This window comes from Hesperophylax consimilis, chromosome 29 (genome assembly GCF_061612785.1).
Source record: "Hesperophylax consimilis isolate HC1 chromosome 29, BYU_Hcon_1.0, whole genome shotgun sequence".
NCBI lineage: Eukaryota > Metazoa > Arthropoda > Insecta > Trichoptera > Limnephilidae > Hesperophylax > Hesperophylax consimilis.
In genome coordinates, this window is record NC_142864.1 from 6627881 (window position 1) to 6649454 (window position 21574).

Sequence of the window (21574 nt, forward strand, 5' to 3'; positions counted from 1 at the left end):
TTTGTGGTTAACTTCTGGATTTGGATATAAAGCATGGTGTTTTCTCTTTCTAACACCGATTAGTTCATATGTCTCACCATTACAGAAAGAGAATTTTTTTACGAGACCACATGAGCTATTCTCAAAAGCGAACAAATTAACTCTATGGGTAACAGCTATTTGTTCGCAATTCCTAAAAAAATTGCATTTATTTTTTACAAAATAATAAGTTATAATGTATTATTCCCAGTGAGTTTACAAAACTCATTTCAGGAAAGACAACATTAGAAAAGACAAGACAACATAGATACATTAAAATAAATAAACGCAGAAGTTATTTTGAAGTTCCAAAGAAAGAATGTGTCAGTCATTAATAAAACTGCTGAGGAAATAGCTTTTAAGAACTTTCGCTAATGTTTTTTTGTTCGTTGCCGGAAGTTTTAGATTACTAGGTAATGCGTTATATTTGGGGTTAATAAAAAGACTTCCTTTTTTTCTGGCATTTTGAATTTCCGGTATTTTCTTTCTCGTTAAGACCATAGTTGCCTATCTTCCGACTATTCATCTTTTGAAGCAAAACAACAATAGTTATTCATGGTTATTGGTTCAGTCCACACGATGCCTACACAAAGCAATGAGCTGCCCCTAAATAAATAACTAAACCATTTAATCACTGAAGACAATATTAACAACTTGTAAGAAAGGTTTTAGGTAGTACGCCTGCTTTTTGAATGTGTAAGAGCGAGATGACAGATCGACGTATAAAAGATGATGGATGCATCTGCTCGCTCTCTTTTCCCAACCGACAGCTAAGAAGATAGTAGTAGACAATCCGTTCTAAAGTGTTAATAAACATTCTATCCGCACACGCGTGTAATTATTGAGATCCACCAGTACCACCAAGTCTGTATATAACACAACTCAAAACGAAAGATGTGAAACAGAAAAGGATTCAGTCGCATCTACGATCCCAGGATTTGCAGCAGAAGTGATCTGATCACCGAGTTAATTCGACCTTATCAACTTACGTCATTTTTAACTGTATCATTCTTGAGAGCTACGAACATTTTCTTAGTGCATATTTTTTGGCTGCTATCTTTATGTATGATTGCAAGATTCTACTCGAACTAAATGCAATCTAAAGTGGCAATTCAATTATGACCATAATAGGGTATTCGGGCCTTCCCATCAATGTTAAAGTATTTATTAACTTGCCTGTCGAAGAATTGCTATTCTAAGATTTGAGACTTTGAACAACGTGTATTTCGAAGAACTGCCATTTAAAAAGTGTGTGGAGTGTGTTAGAAATATAAATCAATTGATTTCAAAGAATTGATTTTCGAAGAATTTTCCTATAATCCTTTATAATTGACACAAAAACATAAAACATTTATCTAGTGAAGAAAACTTGCTTCTGTTCTTTCCATAAAAAATAACTTAGGATTAATAGCTAAAAGTCGATAGAAGAGATTTATATACCCCCATTAAGCTAATAATTAAAATACTGAGCATTCTTTTAGACTACTTATTGGCCTGCATCTGCTCCAGAAAGTGTTTTGCTTGCTTCGTGCGAGCCAGTTTTCAAGTATTCAAATGCGTCTTTTGCTAAAATCTAAAAAATTCTAAGTTAACAAATTAAGGCATTTTTTTTTAAGTCTTATATCCTATTGCTTCCAATAGTTTCTATAACCTAAATGTACAACTTTACAAGTAACTTCTAATATCAAATTAATCAAATAGAGGACTCTCTGTATTTTTTTTTAATACATTACAACAAATCAACAATTTGTTTGTATTGTAAAATAATTATTTCGTTTAAATTTTATTTCCTCTGAAACCTAGAAAGACATTGACTAGATTATAGATGAACACAGTATTATTACTATTATTTTTAATTTAATTTAATTTAACCTTTAGATATCTACAGTTCTTCCAATAAATAATATCAAAATAACTAAGTCAGGTAGTTTCTACTTTGGATATGAAAATTAATGTTAAAAAACACACATAATTATACATTACATTTAGATGGATACAATTGTTTAAAATAACTGTTAAATAAAACTCGAATAAAACATGAGCTACACATTATTTTCGGAATATTGTATCTTTATGAAGTAATGTAGTGGTTGCTCTTACAAAATCAAAAAAATTGTTGAATTAACAAAAATAATGAAATCAAAGTTTTTATTGATAATTCATAATTCTAATACTCAGCACATACATAAATATTAAAATAATAGGCACTCTACCACTCATAAGCTATGGAAACCAGTTTTCGCATTTAATTAAGGATAGTCACAAACCACATAACATTAGGGTACGTATACATTTACGAACCGAAACGAACCGTACCACGAATTACGGGAAAGGAACGAATCAACTGCAAGCGACTTTTCGCCCCATTTGCGATTGCTTCGTTTCTTTCCCATAAGTTGAGGTTCAGTTCGGCCCGCGGATGTATACGGAGCATTAGATTATTAAAAAAATATTTCTTTAATCATAGTAACCGTATTTTCATAGTAAATTTATATCTATGTAATAAATATATAAATATTTTATTTCAACTTTTGTCGCCAAACTGTCAAATCTGAATAATTGCAAGAAATCTAAAAATGGGGCTTTGTTTAGTTGAGTTTTATAATGTTCCGCATGTCTTCTAAAAATGTCTAATTGTTTAGCTGGTGAGAGACTATTTTGGTTTTTACGGTGGCTACCTTTTTTCTTCTTATTTGTAAAAAAATGTGTTCTCAATGGTTCCATGATAACTCCTCAAAATGACAATTCAACACACCTTCAAAAGGTGATATAATGAAACAAAAACAAGATTAAATAGTTACACATGTAACCTATTTAACCTAGTTTTTGTTTCATCACTTTTCATAACCTTATAACACTTTTATAGGTGTGTTGAACTGTCATTTTGATGAGTTTTCCGGTCACCGTTTTCAATAGGTATTTTATAAAAACCTTTTTTTTTACTGAAGGTGATGTTTAAAGAAGTGCAAAATATTTATAATCTGAAATTTATTCAGTTTTTGCAGTAAAGCGACGATTTGTGCTTAAACTTGTCATTTTTATTAAAAATGCCTTAAATGTTGGAAAATTTCTTTTAAACCTTCATAATCTAAAAAAAAAGAAACGTGTTCATAGGTTTAAAGCCGATATTTTTATGGTAGTTTTTAAGGCTTACTTGGGTTTTTAATATATTTGAACAATACAAACACATAATATTAATTAACGTGAGGTCGAAAATCGAAATGTTTACGAAACGATTGAATCACAAAAATCCCGGTACGACAAAGTGTAGAAAAGGTTAGAAAATGAGAAACGATGGAGAGATTTAGAAATATTTTGAAAGATTCTTAAGGATTTTAAGATAAATGCGATTTGGGTTGTTGGTAACATGTAATCAATTCGTGAATCATTTTTTTAACACAGATTTTCGGAGATTGAGTAGAGAACTGATTGTTCAATCGAGTATTCTTGTCTTTCATAATAACATATTCTTGAAACTAATTTTTCCCATATTTTTGAATGATTATATAGTTCTAAAGCATTGGTTTGAAATCTAAATAGTGTTCTGGATAAACACATCCTATATTATTTATATGGTATACCTTTTGACTTTTTCTTAAAGTCTAAATTAATATTAACTTTTTTATTGGAAAAACTTTTCTTTTCCCAGTAATGTTATAATTTCCCTCAGGCCTCTGGCATATTCTGTCAGAAGGTTCGAGTATTTCCGTTTTGCAATCAAATCCAAATAAATGGAATATTTCTGAAAGTAAGATGATGAAATATGATTTTAAATTTATCATATAATTTAAATTTATCATTTAATTTAAATATATCATGTAATTTAATTGAAATTTATCATATAATTTAATGCAAATTTATCTTATAAATTAAATTTATCATATAATTTAAATTTATCATATAATTTAAATTTATCTTTTATTTAAATTTATCGAATAATTTAAATTTGTCAAATAATTTAATATAAATTTATCATATACTTTAAATTTATCATATAATTGAAATTAATCATACAATTTAAATTTATCATATATTTTAATTTATCATATAATTAAAATTTATCATATAATTTTAATTTATCATATTATTTTAATTTATCATATAATTTAAATTTATCATATAATTTAAATTTATCATATAATTTAAATTTATCATATAATTTAAATTTTTCATATAATTTTAATTTATCATATAATTTTAATTTATCATATAATTTTAATTTATCATATAATTTAAATTTACTATAAAATTTGAATTTATCATTTTATTTAAATTTATCGAACAATTTAAATTTGTCATATAATTCAAATTTATCATATAATTTAAATTTATCATAAAATTTAAATTAAAAAAAAACTCACAAAGTTTCATCCATTTCTCCATTTAGATTATATTTCTAACCATGTAAGTAATGGAGACACGATTTCCATTAGACCATATGAGCTGTTCTCAAAAGTGAACAAATTAGCATGAGGGGGAATAGAACATAGTAATCATTGAAAAAGAAAGCTGCCAAAATATGGGAAAAATTAGTTGCAAGATAATATTGTTAATTATATAATATATTATTCATTGTAAAATGCTTTTTATGCATATCTGTTTGCCTTCCAATCTTGTCAATATCATTACGAAATATGAAATATCCCCGTTTCTGCCAAATCGAAATTTAAAGTACAAAATAATTAATTATAATTTATATCATGCTTGTGTATTTAAGAGAAAAAAAAGCTAAAAATTTTAGAAACTTTTTTAAAAAATTCACTTTTGAATTTCTGTAATAATTTGAAAAAAAAATTATTCTTACGAATCGTATTTTTGTATGGTGTTTTATAATACAAAATGAAAGCTCATTTATTTTCTAAAAATAAGGTTGTTTATATTATAAATATTATGAGAAAAAATATTGTACTCACTAAAAATTTGTAGATTGGCCCAATAAATTTAGTTGTAACTCAAAAAATGCTTTCAAAAAGTTATCCTGTACAAAATACTTGCTTGGCAAAATTGCTTTGCAAAAATCTTTTGAATTTTAAAAGGTATTATTGTTATTTTGAAAAAATGGTATTAAAAACCATCCCAAAATGTATGGAAGTTTGGATTTTGTGTCTTAAAAAATTCTCTTATTATTGTGAATAAATAATTCAATAAAATATGTATTGGTAGAGAATAAACTAAAAATGTTTTTCATTTCAAATGAAATGGAGAGATTGAAATGAAGGAACCAAATTTTAAAATATTTTTAAATGGCGCGATGTTTTTGTTTGTTTGAATTTTGAAATTGTGTGGCAATAATTCTATTAATTTTTAAATTGTTATTAAATTTATATTATCCAGCATATATCTATATAGATTCACAAAAAATGTTATAGCAAATTTTCTAAAAGTTTTTTTACATCATTTTAACCATATACCAATAGATTTGAGAATATTGAACCTTTTAGTAATGATAATGTGTCAAAAGCAAAAAATATGAATATGTATTTATTTCGTTACTAAATTTATTGGGTTATCTACATTTTTAAATGCAATTCGAAAACCTCGTTATTATATTTTTAAAAATATATTGTTGCCAGGAAAAAAAATAAAATTATCCATTTTCCCTTTCCGTTTATTTGTGATTGTCTATTGCCATCTTCCCTCATTTTATATTGATTTTTGTTGCCATAATGTCATCGCATTGTTTACGATTGATGTTTATACTTCCACGCATACTTTCTGAACATATGTTTTTTGCTTTTGCATACCTTTTTTATTTATTTTACACATTGCATGGAATGTTCTTGCATACAAGTTGCCACCACATTAAAAAAAACCAACCAGCTTTGGTCGTTAAAAGTCACAGACATAATTTAAAACCAAGAATATATATTTTCAAAATCATTCGTGAAGGAAATAATGTTAGTGGATTTAAATTTATGAAATCATGTTTGAAATATTGATTCCATTGCTTGAATGTTATGAGCATAGAGATTGGACCAAATTTCAAACTAAAAGCTGTGGAAAAAGTAGATGTTTTGTGCCGCCATAAATACCGCTTAGTTTTGGATTTTTTCAATTGGTTTCTTAGTTTCATTTCTCTGCTTCATATTTCTTCTTCCTCTCCCAAATTCCTTTCCCTACATTAAACAATAAAAACAATAAACAACCATACAAATAAGGAAACACCAGTAAAATGTGAGACTGTGTTAAGATAAACACAACCTAATTCATTTTATGTTCAGGTTCTAGCTGTCTGGTAAAATAGATCAGTACGTGTAGTACGTACTTTAAGATAGTTTTAACTTTATACTTTTTTATCACGATTTAGACAAATGTAATGTGTTTATACTTTCTTATAATAACGTCTTTAGCTATCCGAATAGGTTAAAATGTGGTGTTATGTTTCATCAAACTATTTGCAAGTAACTTTATTAAGCGCTTTTAGATTTTTTAAAGAATTTCCCTTTATATAATATTCAGGTCATAACCGCACCATTGGTAATGCTTTTAACCTTTAATTTGATGGACTTGCAAATTTGTTAAAAAATATTTGAAAATGGAAAGAAACCTGTTAATGATGATGCATTTAAGGGGTCCCTCAAGGCTGCTACTTGGGTCCTGCTTTAGTTTTAGTTGTTGAAAATGCTAGAGTAAGTATATATATTTATAAATTTAAGTGCTTATATATTAAGTAATCTATATATTAAGAAAAACTGTCAAAATTTTCGTATTCTACAAGGCGGCCTCTTCAGCATTGTGTTACTTTTTTATATTTTCCACAAGCAAGCACACTTCCAAATTTAAAAAAATTTTAATTTGGAAGTCAAGTATATGGAGTTAATATTCAACATGTAAATATTTCATTTTTCCACAGGGCTGTCACTTAAGTCCTGTTTATTTAAAAATTATTCCATTGCTAGAGATTAAGGCTGCGTAATGTCACCGTGGTTATTCAATCTATACATGGATAATTGTATGCAAGAATTGAAAGATGTGGGATTGGGCGCGAATTTGAGTAATCTGAAAGTATGTTGCCTGTTGTATGCTGATGATGCGGTGCTGATTGCTAATAGTATGGATGATCTGCAGTCTCTCGTGTCTAGGATGAACGAAGTATGCGTGAAGAATGAGTTAATGATGAATGTAAGTAAGTCTAAAGTAATGGTGTTTGAAAGAGAAAGTACGAAAACAGTGTAGCTGTGAATGAGGAATACTTGGAGCAGGTGGATGAATTTGTGTATTTAGGAAGCATGTTTACGAGTGATGGGAAGGCTGACAGAGATATTGAAAGAAGAGTAAATGCAGGTAACTCCATTAATGGAGGACTGAACGCAGTTGGCGCTAACAAAAAATTGTCCAAAGAAGCGAAGTTAGCAGTCCACAATGGAGTGCTGGTACCTACCCTGATGTATGGAAGTGAGGCATGGAACTGGCAAAGAAAGGATGAAAGTAGATTGAATGCTGTTGAAATGAGATCCCTGAGGCGTATGTGTGGTAAAACCATGTATGATCGTGTGAGGAATGTGGATATCCGCAAAGAGTGCAAGGCTGATGTAAGCGTAATGAGTAAGATCAAGAAAGGGACGCTTAGATGGTTTGGGCATGTAGAGCGAATGAGCGAAGAAAGGAGTGTAAGGAGAATATACGATGCAAATGTGAATGGTAGCAGAAGTCGGGGGCGCCCGAGGAAGACATGGCACGACCAAGTGAATCAGATACTTGAGTCGGGCCATGTCAAGAGTCAGAACAATAGAAGAGTATGTATGAGACGATGTATGAATGTGAATGAGGCAAGGAGTGTGTGCCAAGACAGAGTTGTTTGGCGGTCCGTCCTCTCTGCCTACCCCTGCGGGGAAACGGCGTGATGGTTAGTTAGTTAGTTAGTTAGTATGTAATTTTTAAAAAGACGAGAAATTCTTTTCTCTTTTTGTTCAAAGAAAGACAAACATTTCCCGGTAACGAATAACCTAACAATAGCTTTAGCAATTATGAAGGACTAGCTAACGAATTAAACCCAAGAGGCCAGGTTGAGACGCATCTGCCACTAAACGGTATATTAAGTTAAGATATTTGCTGTCCAGGCCCAGACTATCGAAGCAGAGCTGACTGCCAAACTCCTGGGCAGAGGGGTGGCCGTGTCCCCAGTGGTCACAGTGGAGCCCCGAAGGCGCAAGTTCCACAAGGCTATCACCCTGAGTATGCCAGCTCCCCGCCCGCACTCGCAAGGCATGATCAACCAGTACACTTCCTCCGCACCGACCCTCAGACTTCTGTGCTCCATATCAGGTAGGACTTTGTCCACAATTATTGCTCACTTTATAACACTGAAAAGTTGGTTACTATAAATGACTACTTTGTTTCCAACATCAAAATTACAGAATTGTGTGCTCTTGTGTCCGGTATTGCCTGATATTTGACTAACTAAACAAACATTTTGACGTGCTGTCTTTTGACAAAGAAAATGGAGTTGCTAGCTTAAAAACAACAGTTTTTGCCAACCTTGTAAATTCTTGTTTGTCACACTACTTTTACTGGAAGTACACCACTGTCTTGATTGTATACATAAATAACGTGTTGCGCTTGATAAACCAACTGCCAGAAATGCAGCAGAATGAAAAATCGTTCAATATTTTGATTATGAATATTGAAATGTAACTTCAACAATTATCGTGAAAAACTTTAAATAAAATGGACATATTTTTAAAATCAACGCTGAACAAATTGTAATAGCCAACTTTTGTGGCTACACATTTCACAACATTGCACATAATCCTCACAAACTATGAATTAAACCTATTATTTTCACCACAATGTGTAGCTACTTTGCTAGGCTAGATTTCCATGAGCAGGTAATTTACTTCCATTCATAATATATTTGTAATTCCCAGTTACAGTGTAAATTTTTCGAAAAGTTTTAACTATTATCATTCTGTACCTAGGCTTTCTGAAGTATAAACTTACCTAGATGAATAATTAACTTGTTTCTAGTATAAAAAATATTATAAAGAGTGTAATATTTTAGGCATGGTAAAAGTTTTTACAGTAATATAGACCCTTAAATTTCCTTTTTATCTCTTACTTATTATAGAGACTTCACTTTAAACTTGTATCATATATTATATTGCTAAAACCTTTAGAAAATACTATTTAATTTAGTGTACTACATCATTCCTACCAAAATTAGAATATTGAAGTAAAAAAAATTACGTTTACACAAAAAAAAAATATTTTAATGAAATAAAAAATTATAGTTTTTAAAGTTAAAATTACTTTTTTGTGCATACTGTTTTATATTTCATTTGCAATTTTATTTTAATCAAATTGTCATTTTTAATTGTTTTCACTGACTTCATCATCGGTTTTATTTTAACCTTTTTTGTGTGTTGGCTTTTTATATAAAACGAAAATTATTTCACCAATATTCCACAAACATTTTTATTCATGTTTTTTTTTACATTTTACAAATTTATTTTGTTTTCTTTATTGTCTGGGGTTAATTCAAAAGATGTCATCACAGAATTTATAAAATAAGTATATAATTGTTTTAAAATGTTAAACTTACAAGAATTTCATCATTAAATTCATTATTTATTTTCAAAAAAGTTGACAAAAAATTTTTGAAAATGGATTTGAATTTTTCACAAAAATAAATTTAAAAAATCATGGGTCAAGTGCTCGCCGTACCTATTCAACACCGAATCTTGAGCGTTTGATCAAATTTTTTATCGGCTGTCAGCTAGCGGTCATTTTTAAAGGCTGATCACAATATGACCATTCAAATTTCGCTTTGTGGGATTTTTTGTTACTATTTCATTCTATATTACTATGTATGTACCTAAATTGTATATGTATCAAAAATTTTGTTAATAAAAAAATAAAAAAAATTCGTAAATTCAAAATATCGTCGATCAAATCTAATGGGAATTCTAAAGTTAACCTTTTTGCTGTCATAAAAGTAACTAAATTTTTCAATGAATTTTTTGTTTTACAAAAAATGCTTTTGTCAGCTTATTACCAAAAATTCTCACCCAATTTTATCCAGATATACCAAACCATGAACTGTCACTAAAAAAAGCAAAAGTTGGTTTTCTTTTTGCGGTGTTTCGTCTTGAGTTACCCCCGGACAAGTCCATGTTGAGTTTCATTGTATTTGTGTTTCCGTGTGTGATTTTGGTCGTCTTGTGTGTTGTGTTTGCACTCCGTCCCTTGGCCGATCGTCATTGCCGCCATTTTGTTGTTGCGGTGGCGGCCATCTTGTTGTCACGTGAGCAGGCGTTTTTCGCAAAAGATCTCTCGAAGGTAATTCAATAACATTTTCACCTCACAACCATTCTTTTATATATATACTGTCCATCACCCGAAACCGTATCCACCTTAGTTGGTTGCTTTCTTGCTATCACGACTGTTCAATAACTAATTGAACTAGAGGTTATGTATTCTGCTGACAGAGATCAAATCAAGGGTCACTGGACGATAGAAATATCAATAGCAGGAACTTAATGAAAATATGATAACAATTATATTGATCACCTCTTCAAATATATTACAAAAGAATTTCCGTGGATACTTTTGAACTTAAATCTCTCAAGACCAAAATATCCTTGGTCAATCAGAGACAAAGGAAAGCCAGATATCAAATATTAATTGCGGAGCTGAATTGAATGAAAGAAAATGTGTTGTAGCTGAGATGTTGGTCCACATCTTAAGTGAGTTGAATTTTGTTTGGTAATAAACATCTGGAAATTTTACATTGTTTTTAGAGAGCTAGATTTATTTTGGTTTTCTTTAAAATTTCCGCAAGCTGGGGGTCAACAACTATAGTGGGGTATATTCCATTTGACAGTCAGTGGAAATATATAGGTCATTATCTGTAGTAGCAGGATAAATTCAATATGGTAGTTACTGGAAAGATTTAGGTCATCATCTGTAATAGTAGTAGTAGGATAAATTCAATTTGGCAGTTATTGGAAAAATATAAGTTAACATATGTAGTGGGATAGATTCCATTTGACAGTCACTGGAAATATACAGGTCAACAACTGTAGTAGGATTGAATCTACTCGGTATTCACTGGAAATATATAGGTCAACATCTATGGTAGTAGGATTAATTCTATTTGGTAGTTACTGGAAATGTATAGGTCATAATATGAATTAGTAGAATAGATTATATTCGGCAATTACAGGCCATCATTTATAGTGGTTGGTCACAACTAAAAATGGTATATTTTTAGAGCGGGAAAGGATTATTCAGGCCATTACTGGTATTAAAAGTTAAGATACAGATTACAAATCCGTACAGTGAGAAATGTTATTTTGCATTCAATGAAAATATAAATAATGTAGTGTAATCTTTAATGAGATAGATATTGTTTTGTAATAAATTGAAATTTATGGTTTTTACAGTGGTTTTATCCCGATTTTAAAATCAATTACCACAAGATAGGGAGAGAACTCTAGTGAAAAATAATATAATTTGGAAAGATATTTTATGTACAACAGTCGTAGAATTGATTTGGCCTGGTCAGTTATAGATCAACTTTAGTAGTAGTGGAAAGATATAAGTCAAAAATACAATTATAGATGGAAAGATTTTCGCTGGCAAACACTGGAAAAATTCTTTGTCACTGCAACATATGGTAGATATTAGATTTGCGGTTTAGTTAAAAGCTGGTTAGTGCTAAAAAGATTGTTTTGAAATCATATAAAACAAAAACGAAGAAAGCGAATCAACATCTTTTAAAAATAGTCATCATTTGTTTGTGAGGAAAAATACACATTTTTTTTAAAAAGGAAACATAAATTTGTGAACATTGCTCATTCATAAAATAGTAAGTACTTAGGTAAAATGAAAATAATTTAGTGACACTTTAAATAAATAAATAATGAATATCCATCGTTTCCACTTAATGTATGAGTATTTGCAAATCACACCAGTATTACAGTAACACTTATTCACTATAGAATACTGCACTCCAATTGTTACTAGCCAAAAAGATCTGCCTTCAATCCAATATCGTTCAGGATTTCCAAAAATGAAATCCCTACTTGGTAGAATTAGTCGGTTGAAAATTTTTATAAACACCAAAAGAAATGAGTGCACAGAGATATTTAAAAAAGATCAAAAATACATTTTTGAAAATCTTTCAAATAGATTTTATTTTAGTAATTGTTGCTGAATCTTGCTTGCAAACGTATTGCACAGAGGTCCTTATTACACAATATTTAATATTGCATTATTCATAATAATTATTGATATTCAATTCATTTATAAAATAACAATCAAAAAATGGTTTTTCATTTTACATGATTATATTTATTTAAAAGTTATTATTAATTAATACCAAAAACATAAACTTATTTTTAATTATTTTTTTTTCAATGTTCTCAAACATCAAACATTTTGAAAATCCATTTTTTCTTGTTTCAACTTAATTTTGTTTTGAATATCATCATCATTATTATAAATATTTAGCTTGTGTTGAATTGGGTTCAGGATTATAATGCGCAAGTCAGCTTTATTGCAAATAACTTTGTATCACCTTTTTTTCGAAATCACATATTTAATTTGTTTGTTTCAATCACCATAAAATGCAATCACCACAAAAATTATGTTCACATATCCATTGATAATTTGTTTTGCATCTTAATTTATTATTATTATTATAATTGCTTCTTTGTAGTTTTACCATTTCAGCTCTCATTTTTCAAAAAAAAAACATTTTTGAAAAATGAATCAATCAAATATGTTCGAAACCATAATTTTGAAAATGTTTTAGGAAAAAAAATAATTCGAAGAGGAAAGATAAATTAACAAAAACACATATGTGCATGGCATGATGCTTGCGTGTCCAAAAACGGAAATAAAGAATTTTGGTTTGTTCGCTAGCTCATACATGAATTAAATAATATTAATAATATATATTATAATGGTTTTGGTGTCATACAAATCATCCAATTTTAATTTAGATAATACCAGGAGAATTTTATTTTTTTAAGAACTAAGTCTGCTCTTTAATAAAGAATAAATATAGATTTTGCAAATAACTACAACAATTTTTTGTGAAGTACAGTAAAACGCCGATTTTCTACAGTATTTGAGACCTGGATGACTGAAAACACTGTCAACCCAAATTATCTGTAAAATATGATAAAACGGGAGACAAATAAAAATGGCAGCATCTAACTAATCACATTTCTCACGAAGAAATCACGGATTACAAATGTTTTTTTTACGCCTGCGAAATGTGAACATTTTTTATTATACATAGTATATTCCCTTGTTCTGTCTGACTTTCTCAGTTCCATCAAAAAACTTAAATCCAGTCCTCTTCTTCATCGTGATGATCAAGTTGTGTGCCGTATTCGTGTGCTGATAGCCTCCATTCAAAGCTCTGGTAAAACCGTAACCCTCTGGATTCCTGGACATGTTGGGATTGTGGCAAAACAAGCAGCGTCCAACCCTAATGTTACCCTCGAAAACCATATTCCCCTATCTGACATTTTTTCCATCCTCAAAGATAGATCCCGCAATCTTTGGTCAGAGTATTGGCACATTGCTAGTCAATCCAATGGAGCCTGCTATGCCTCAATACAATGCACTTTCCCATAAGAACTGTGAAAAAGTTTCCTCACTTATTCGAATGGAATTAGACATTGTTCCGTTACTTCTCACCTTTTTAAAATAAACGTCCTTGACTACCCAGATTGTACATTCTTTGGTCTAGAAGTGGGAAGATATTTTGTAGTAATAAAAAGACAGATCACCACAGGAGATGTAAGGTAGAAAAAATCCTCAGCTAAATCAAAAATATACATGTTATCATAGTTTTTAAGACATGATTTTTTTTAAATACAATCCAGAATTTCGGCGTTTTACTGTTGACAGCAAAATATAAATCAGAAAAGTGAAATGAATTATTTCTCAATATTGTTTCTTTAAGAAATCGCTGTTTTTATGGTTTTTTTTTAACTTAGCAACATTTTTTTCATCTGTTTTTCACCTCTTCCACTATTTATTATTTTTGTTGCAATATTGCTCCAGATATGAATTTTTGGGAAATATGATTTTTTAATTTTTTTTTTGAAAATAGGTATATTATATTTTTCCAACATCATTTTTGACACATTTTAACAGCTACCTTCGAGAGATCTGTGAAAACGCACTGCACACTAAGAGGAAAACAACCTTTTCTCAAATTATTGAGTCGCTGGTTATTAGGTTTTGCAACAATGGGTTCAACATGCCTTTTTAAATGTTTGCAACAAACAATTTAAAAATTTATCGAAAAAACTAATTATTACAACATTTAAAATTAACAAAGAAAGTTAACACTTTGTGGCTTGACATTATACAAACAAAAAAAAATGTTTGTTTAAAACCACTTTATTTGAATTATACACGTCGACCGGTTTCAGTTGATCTAAACCTTAATCAAAACAATAAAATAAACCGACGGTCTCTAACTGTTGGTTCATTTTCTACAGCATGGCCTGTATTAATAAAGATGGCGGTGGTAAAATTCAAATAAAGTGTTTTTAAACAAAGAACTTTTTTTAAATATGTAAAACATTTTGAGATAAAAAATAAATGAACAAGTGATTTTGTTTCGATACACTTTTTTTAACATTTAAATTTTTTAAATTTGGAACTTTTTTCGACTTTTTCTAATTCGTTTAAAAAAGCATGTTGTACCGATTTTATTTAGATGTGTATATAAAAAAATTGACTATCTGTACATACAAAACAATGTGAATGTTGCCATTCTCACAAATTGGTGATGTTTGATTATCTTACAAATTTAGTTTAATAAACTATTTAAAAAACATTTAAGTAGAATTTTTTTTACTAAAAAAAATGATTTTTGCATAAAGCTTTGTTTTTTTAGTTAAAGGCTATTTTTAATTTGGTTTATTTACAATTATTTTATTGTTAAAGTAAAAATAGAAATTTAGCACAACACATTTAAAAATAATCATAGTTAAAAAATACAAAGACAGCGGGAATGGATTTGACGAATTGTATAAATCTATATAAATGAAAATGTTCGTTTGTTCAAAATCTCAAATCTACTAAACTTCTTCAACGATTGCTTTGAAATATTGACACAGCGTTGCATTCGATTACGCATGTGTTTTAATAAACCTATATTATAAGGATGTCACCTGTGACAGCTAACAGCACCATCTGTTGGGCGGAAAAACAACAGGAGCAATTGTTTCTCTATCTACACCGCAACGCGTAACGGGGTACAGCTAGTTAATATATTAAATTATGGTACTTAACCTTAACACTATGATTTTTGATAACGAGTAGCATTCAAGTATAATATATTTTTTGTAAATTTTCAATTTGATAACGTTTTGACTAGCATGCATTCAGTGGTAATGATGGATAGTCGAAAAACATAGATAGAAACATTAATATTGTAGAAACTAGGCTATTTTTATAAAAACTTTTGTAATTTTTAGGTTAACAACATAATTTTTTAGAATAAGGAATTCCAGACATTTTTTCACATTTCACAGGTATCTAACATGTTTGATCAATAATCAATATATCAGTGCGATATTAACTAAATCCGTCAAGTCGATGAGCGATATTTGCTAGCACGGTCAGCATATTATGATTCCGACGGACAAAAGGGGCAACTTTTAGCGCGGCCCTCAAAGTGTCAATGTACACAATTTTTCTGATAATATCGCTTGTTATGCAAAATTACCAGATTATTAATTGAGCAGAGGTGAATGAAGCTCTTAGAGTTGAAAGAAGTGGTATATGCGATCAATTGAATCTAATCAATTCGGAGAAACAAAAGTTTTTCAAATAACACAAATTATTGCTAAAGACCTCATTAACTTTTATAGTGATTTATTTTTGGGATATTATGCCGTGTTGCGCTACCTCCTTCTTTGGTGAATGTTTCGGACAGCATTACAGTATCCATCATCAGGGCAGATACATGCCTATGATGATGGACACCATAATTCTGTCCAAAATGTGGGCTAAAGAGGGAGGTTGCGCAACACGGCATAATACCCCAAAAATAAATCACAACAATACTTTTGGCCGTGGCTTTTTTAGTGTCAAAAGTACATGCGGACTGCCAATGTATATATATAAGTTAAATATCAATTCCACATTGTCAATTTACATGTGCGAATGTCAATCCACAGACAGATCCGCTGGTGTTGCCTTCATAAAACGGTTTATTATTTATTTTTTGTCAATATCGGTTTGGCTATCGACAGCGCAACCGTGCACGGGATATCGATATAAAATCGTCAGAAGTTTGTTGATATTGACCTCCTGATTTTTGTTTTGCCTTTCAAAATGACCCATTTTTAGCGGGGGGTGTTAGCATGACTTGTACGGAACCTGTTAACAATCTCACGGTCAGCAGTTAACAAGCTCAGGTCAGATGTGGCTGATTACACATCTGCCATGATGATGGACACTGCAATGCTTTCCGAAACATTGGCTAAAGAAGGAGGTAGCGCAACACGGCATAATACCCCAAAAACAAATCTCTATTATACTTTTGGCCGTGAAAATCTCAAATCATACCTAATATTGCGTCAAATTATTTTGTTATGGAATTCCTTATTAATAATTTTTACCAAAAAAAAAAACATTGTGGAATTTTGTCTTGAAAATTTTTTAATTCACATTTTCAAATCAATGAGTATTTTTTTTATTTTTTAACAATAATACAAATTTTGAAATTGTGTTCTTATAAAAACATCGCTAGGTGGCACCAACAGGGCGCATTGGGAGGACGTTACAGACAGTACGCCACTGACTTTTGTGAATGACTGCGTCTCGTTCACTACCACCGTGTCCGCACGCTACTGGCTCATGGATTGCAGAAATGTCAGCGAGGCTACCAAGATGGCTACCGAATTATACAGGTCAGGAAAAAGACAAATATATTGATTTTTATAATTTAAGGGATTGAAAAGATTTTTAAATTTATAAAACACCAAATAGTTTCAAAAATATAAACCTTGAAAATGTTGATAGTCATACTTCAGCATTGCTATTCTAATTTTACCCAAAGTGAGAAATGTGAAGATTCGCAAAGAATGCTAGGCTAAGCGTAACGAGTAAGATTAATAAAGGGACGCTTAGATGGTTTGGGCATGTAGAGCGAATGAACGAAGAAAGTAGTTTAAGAAGAATATATGACATGAATGTGAATAGTACAAGAAGTCGTTGATGCCCAAGGAAGACATGGCACGATCCAGTGATCCAGATACTTGAGTCGGGCCATGTCTAGAGTCGGAATAACAGAAGAGTATGATGTATGAGACGATGTATAACTGTGGATGAGACAAGATTCAGTTCCGGGCTGCAGTCTGTACGACGAAGAGAGTTCTGACATGTTTTTTTTTTATCATTTTAGACCAAAATTTGTTACATTACAAAGTAAAATAAATTTGGAAAAACTTTTTATGATTAAGGCGATGCCATACGTAGTAATGCAAAATCATGTGTTTTTGGTTTGAAAATTTTGTCGCCTAGAAATTTTTCAGGTGCTTTAATTAAATACTGCGAGTAGAATACATCTTGGCCTTTAAAACAATCGAGTATTTTTAGATAAGTCTTTTTATAAGCCCAGAAAAAAATAATGTATAAGGCCTATGAAAACTGCTTTAAAGTTCAAAATCTCCTACTTACGAACCTATTTTCGGTTATAATTTTATTGTATAATGTGGCAAATTAAGTTATTTATAAAATGATCGAAGAAAAATTAAATATTTATGCCTGAACATCCAAAAAATTAAATAAAAGGCACTTTTTGGCCATGTTTTTTTCTTGCATAAATCAAAACAGGCGGATGGTGTTAAGCGGGAATTTAAACCTTATCGCCATCTACGTAAGGGTTATTATTGATAGCGGCTCAATTGAAAATATTACACGACGTAGTGCATCGCCTTAAGGAATTCAATAGAATCTTACTGTAGCTATGATTTGTTGTTTCCGATAATAATGATTTCCAATATCTCCAAGTGGGAGGGAATAATACATATTTTTCAATATACATAGATGAGTTTACTTCAAAAACGAACTATAGAACTGACTGTAGAACTATCAAGAAAAGTACCTACTCTGAGCAGAGGTGGTTCGTGAATTTTGGGTATGCTAGAAAATTAAAAAAATTGCGTTATTGATGTCGTTATAGCCTAAAAGGTCTTTTTTTTCGGCCATACTGAAATTTCTTAAAAATATTCATGCAAAACATCAATTTTCGAAAAAAAAAATATCGATAAGGACTCAATAATCAACAATATAAAATTTTTGAAACTTAGCACTCAAAAGTCACGAGCCGCCACTGGGCATTGCGTTTCGTAATGGTGGTTCTCACAATGTAGATACTGAGTATAATTTCTAATCCGGAACGAGTTGTAAATTAATATTCTTATCCAGAATAAATGTTTCGCCCACATCGAGTCTCAAACAGAGATGTAAACGAGAAGTTGGGAATATTATGCGTTATTCACATAAAATAAACAACAACAAAATAATCCGAAAAAATAATAAATTATGCATTTGCCCGACGACACACACTCTTACGAAAGTCAAACTATTCAGAATTTCCATGTTTGCGAAGCAGAAGCAGAGGTCAATTCCAACACTATTTCAAACCCTATAACTATAAGGACCTTACATTCCCCATTTCAACATTGCAGCATTCATAGATTCGGTGATTTCATCGTCCAACACTGACTCCATGCTGTCAAAACCATTGTATAACTGAATCCCGCTTTATTTTCAGGGAGGCGATCCATGTACCGTTCATGGCTCGCTTTGTCGTCTATGCCAAGCGAACGGAGCACCTTCAAGCCCAACTCAGGGTGTTCTGCATAACGGACGACAGGGAGGAAAAGACCCTTGAACGGATGGAGCGATTCTCACAAGTGGCCAAGAGTAAGGACGTGGAGGTTAGTAGATTAAATTTTTTAAATAAAATCACTCAATGAATTTCAAATGATCCCTATTATTGTTCGCATATGAACGTAAAAATGTTGACCATAGCAGAAAAACTCTACCCCAAATCTGATTGCAGCTAACATAATAATGTTCTCATTTTCGAACGAAACTTTCCTGCGATGAGTTACAATCGAGAGTCCAAAAATAGCTCGTTTTCATCTGATAACAACTCGGAATGAAAATTCCGCCCTTGTATTTAAAAACCCCCATGCTTAAGACTTTCAGCTTTTTTAAAACCAGTCCTGGTATAAAATTCACAATCCAAACCATTGTCTTCTATCAAAATTGTGTACAAAACTTTCCTCTAGTGAAGTAAATTTTATGAACGGAATATGTTTTTAGGGACATTGAAATGAATTCACTCTAACTGGAGGTCGAGGGTTCAAATCTTAATCAAAACTTATACACTGTCTCTATGTTACTGTTGTTTATGTCCAGGTTCACGAAGGGAAGCCGGTGTACCTCGAGTTCGGCGGCAACTTCACCCCGGTGGCCAAGTCTGGTGAACAGCCACGTCTAGAGTTCCGCGCCTTCCGGGAGAGTCGCCTGCAGCTGAGTGCTATGGTCCGGGCGGAGCACGCTGACGCTGTAGCGCGCTGCCAGTTCATGCGAGAACCCAAGCGCCCCAAGGGAGAACCCGCACAACCCCCCGTTAGTATATTTTTTACGGACACAAATATCCAACCATGTACTACAGTGTACTCATAAAAGTACAATACCCTAGACAACCAAGCAACTACTCAATATGGACAGAAACTCTCCGAGGGAACTGGTAGGACTACTAACAGCACACTACCATCTCAGGAGATACATGCAATTGTTAGGAGTGAAAAACGATAATAGATGCAGGAAATGTGAAGAGTACGGAGGGATTCCAATTCACCTATGGTGCCAATGTCCTGTCCTGATGGGAACAAGGTTCGGATACCTGGGAAGACACATTTTGGAACCAGGAAACACAGAAAGAAGTCGAGGAGAAGACGTAAGACAATCAAGTATCTACCCATATACTTGAGTCAGGATACATCAAGAGTGTGATAAACAGAGAAGCACCTACATCAGAGCAATAATTTTGCTCCTGGCGAAGAATGTACAAATGACTCCTTAAGTTAATTGTAAAAATATCTTCCAAAAATGGAACAACATAGACCGTTTATTTTATACTCCAACCCCTTGAACATTTAAAATAAATCACATTCAACCTTTTTTAAATAACAGAATTCATGTTTTCATTTCAGTATTATTTATTTATCGTTTTGTATTAATGTAATTTTCAGATTTGCGTCCTCAACATTGTCCTGCCTGAAGAAGTTATTCCTATGGAGCTGTTCCTGTCAGCCTTCGTAAACTCCCATGCTGATCTGGACGAAGAGCTGAAGGAGAGCATCCACTCCCTGCCTGATGATGCGGAAATCAAATGGCCTGATAGACTCACTGATTCCAGGTATAGTGACACAATCATATTTACATATTCTGTCAATGTTCCTTTTCAATGAAATTTGTTCAATTTTTTAGGTATTTGCTCTTTAAAAAGCTGTATAGAACTGTAACAAAGCTTCCTTTAGTTACTTTTCCAAAGTGCTCATAAACGGTTCAAACCACTAACAAACCAGGCAACTAGGTACTCAGAATGTATATAAACTCACAGAGGAAGCTAGTAGGGCTACTAACATTCCACTGTAACCTCTGAAAAAACATTGCTGGTATTGGACAACAGTGTAGGAAATGTACATAAAGTGAAGGATCCTTAATTTACCCACAACCTGTAGTGTCAATGTCCCTCCCTGATGGGAAGATAGTTCAGGTACCTTATAACAAGTTATGGAACCAGGAAACAGTCCTTTATAAAAATAAAAATAAATTGTATGGTTAGTAGGACTACTAATAAAACATCGTGACTTCAGAAAAGCCATTGTTTAGATTGAATATTACCAAGAACTGTAGGAAATGTGAAGAGGGTGAATAAACTTACACTAATACCTACAGCGCCAGAATCCTGCCTTAACAACACGGCATATCACCCCATAAACAAATAACAAAAATACTTTTGGCCGTGAAAATCTTAAATCATATTTGCATAATTTCTTCACAATATTCAATCGTAAGTAATAGTAATCGGACTGTGAGTGCTGGCTCCATAGCATGCTGAGGAATAAATTGTGAAACTGAGAGAACTGTTAATAGCCTGTTGGCTATGGTGTCAGCATTTCTGACGTCTACAGAAATAACAACAGGTTGATTTTTTCCCTTTGATTTCAGCTACTCATCTCCCAGGAACACAGCTATGTGCAACCTGCTGGGTATGGACTGGGTCCCCCTGGCATACGAGTTGGGCGTGTCCTCAGCCACCGTGGCCAGTGTCCGGGAGAGGGGGGCCAACGGGGCGCAGCAGGCAGCTCTGATGCTGAGGATCTGGAGAGAGCAGGGGGGTCACAAGGCGCATGGTAACCATGCAACACAAATTCTTATTTTTCTTCATGCACAATTCGGCGTGTATATTTGGACGCAGGCCTCCATCAATATTTTTTTCAGTTTTGCCAATTCTTGGCGGCTCTTACTCATTCATTGGATGCAGTTCTCTTCA

General features: G+C 31.9%; 1 protein-coding gene across 9 annotated transcripts in view; it reads left to right on the top strand.

The window, feature by feature from the left end:
• Positions 1-21574, top strand: part of LOC149409828 (uncharacterized) — an 80776-nt gene that overhangs the window by 13832 nt on the left and 45370 nt on the right. For 8 of the 9 annotated variants that reach the window (XM_089649132.1, XM_089649126.1, XM_089649128.1 and 5 more), the window contains exons 17-23: positions 8079-8283; positions 10270-10296; positions 16748-16907; positions 18776-18941; positions 19429-19641; positions 20268-20434; positions 21250-21434. In XM_089649132.1, the coding sequence (XP_089505258.1) occupies positions 8079-8283; positions 10270-10296; positions 16748-16907; positions 18776-18941; positions 19429-19641; positions 20268-20434; positions 21250-21434 (1123 nt within the window). The remainder of the gene's footprint in view (positions 1-8078; positions 8284-10269; positions 10297-16747; positions 16908-18775; positions 18942-19428; positions 19642-20267; positions 20435-21249; positions 21435-21574) is intronic. The other variant, XM_089649127.1, reaches the window with a different exon arrangement.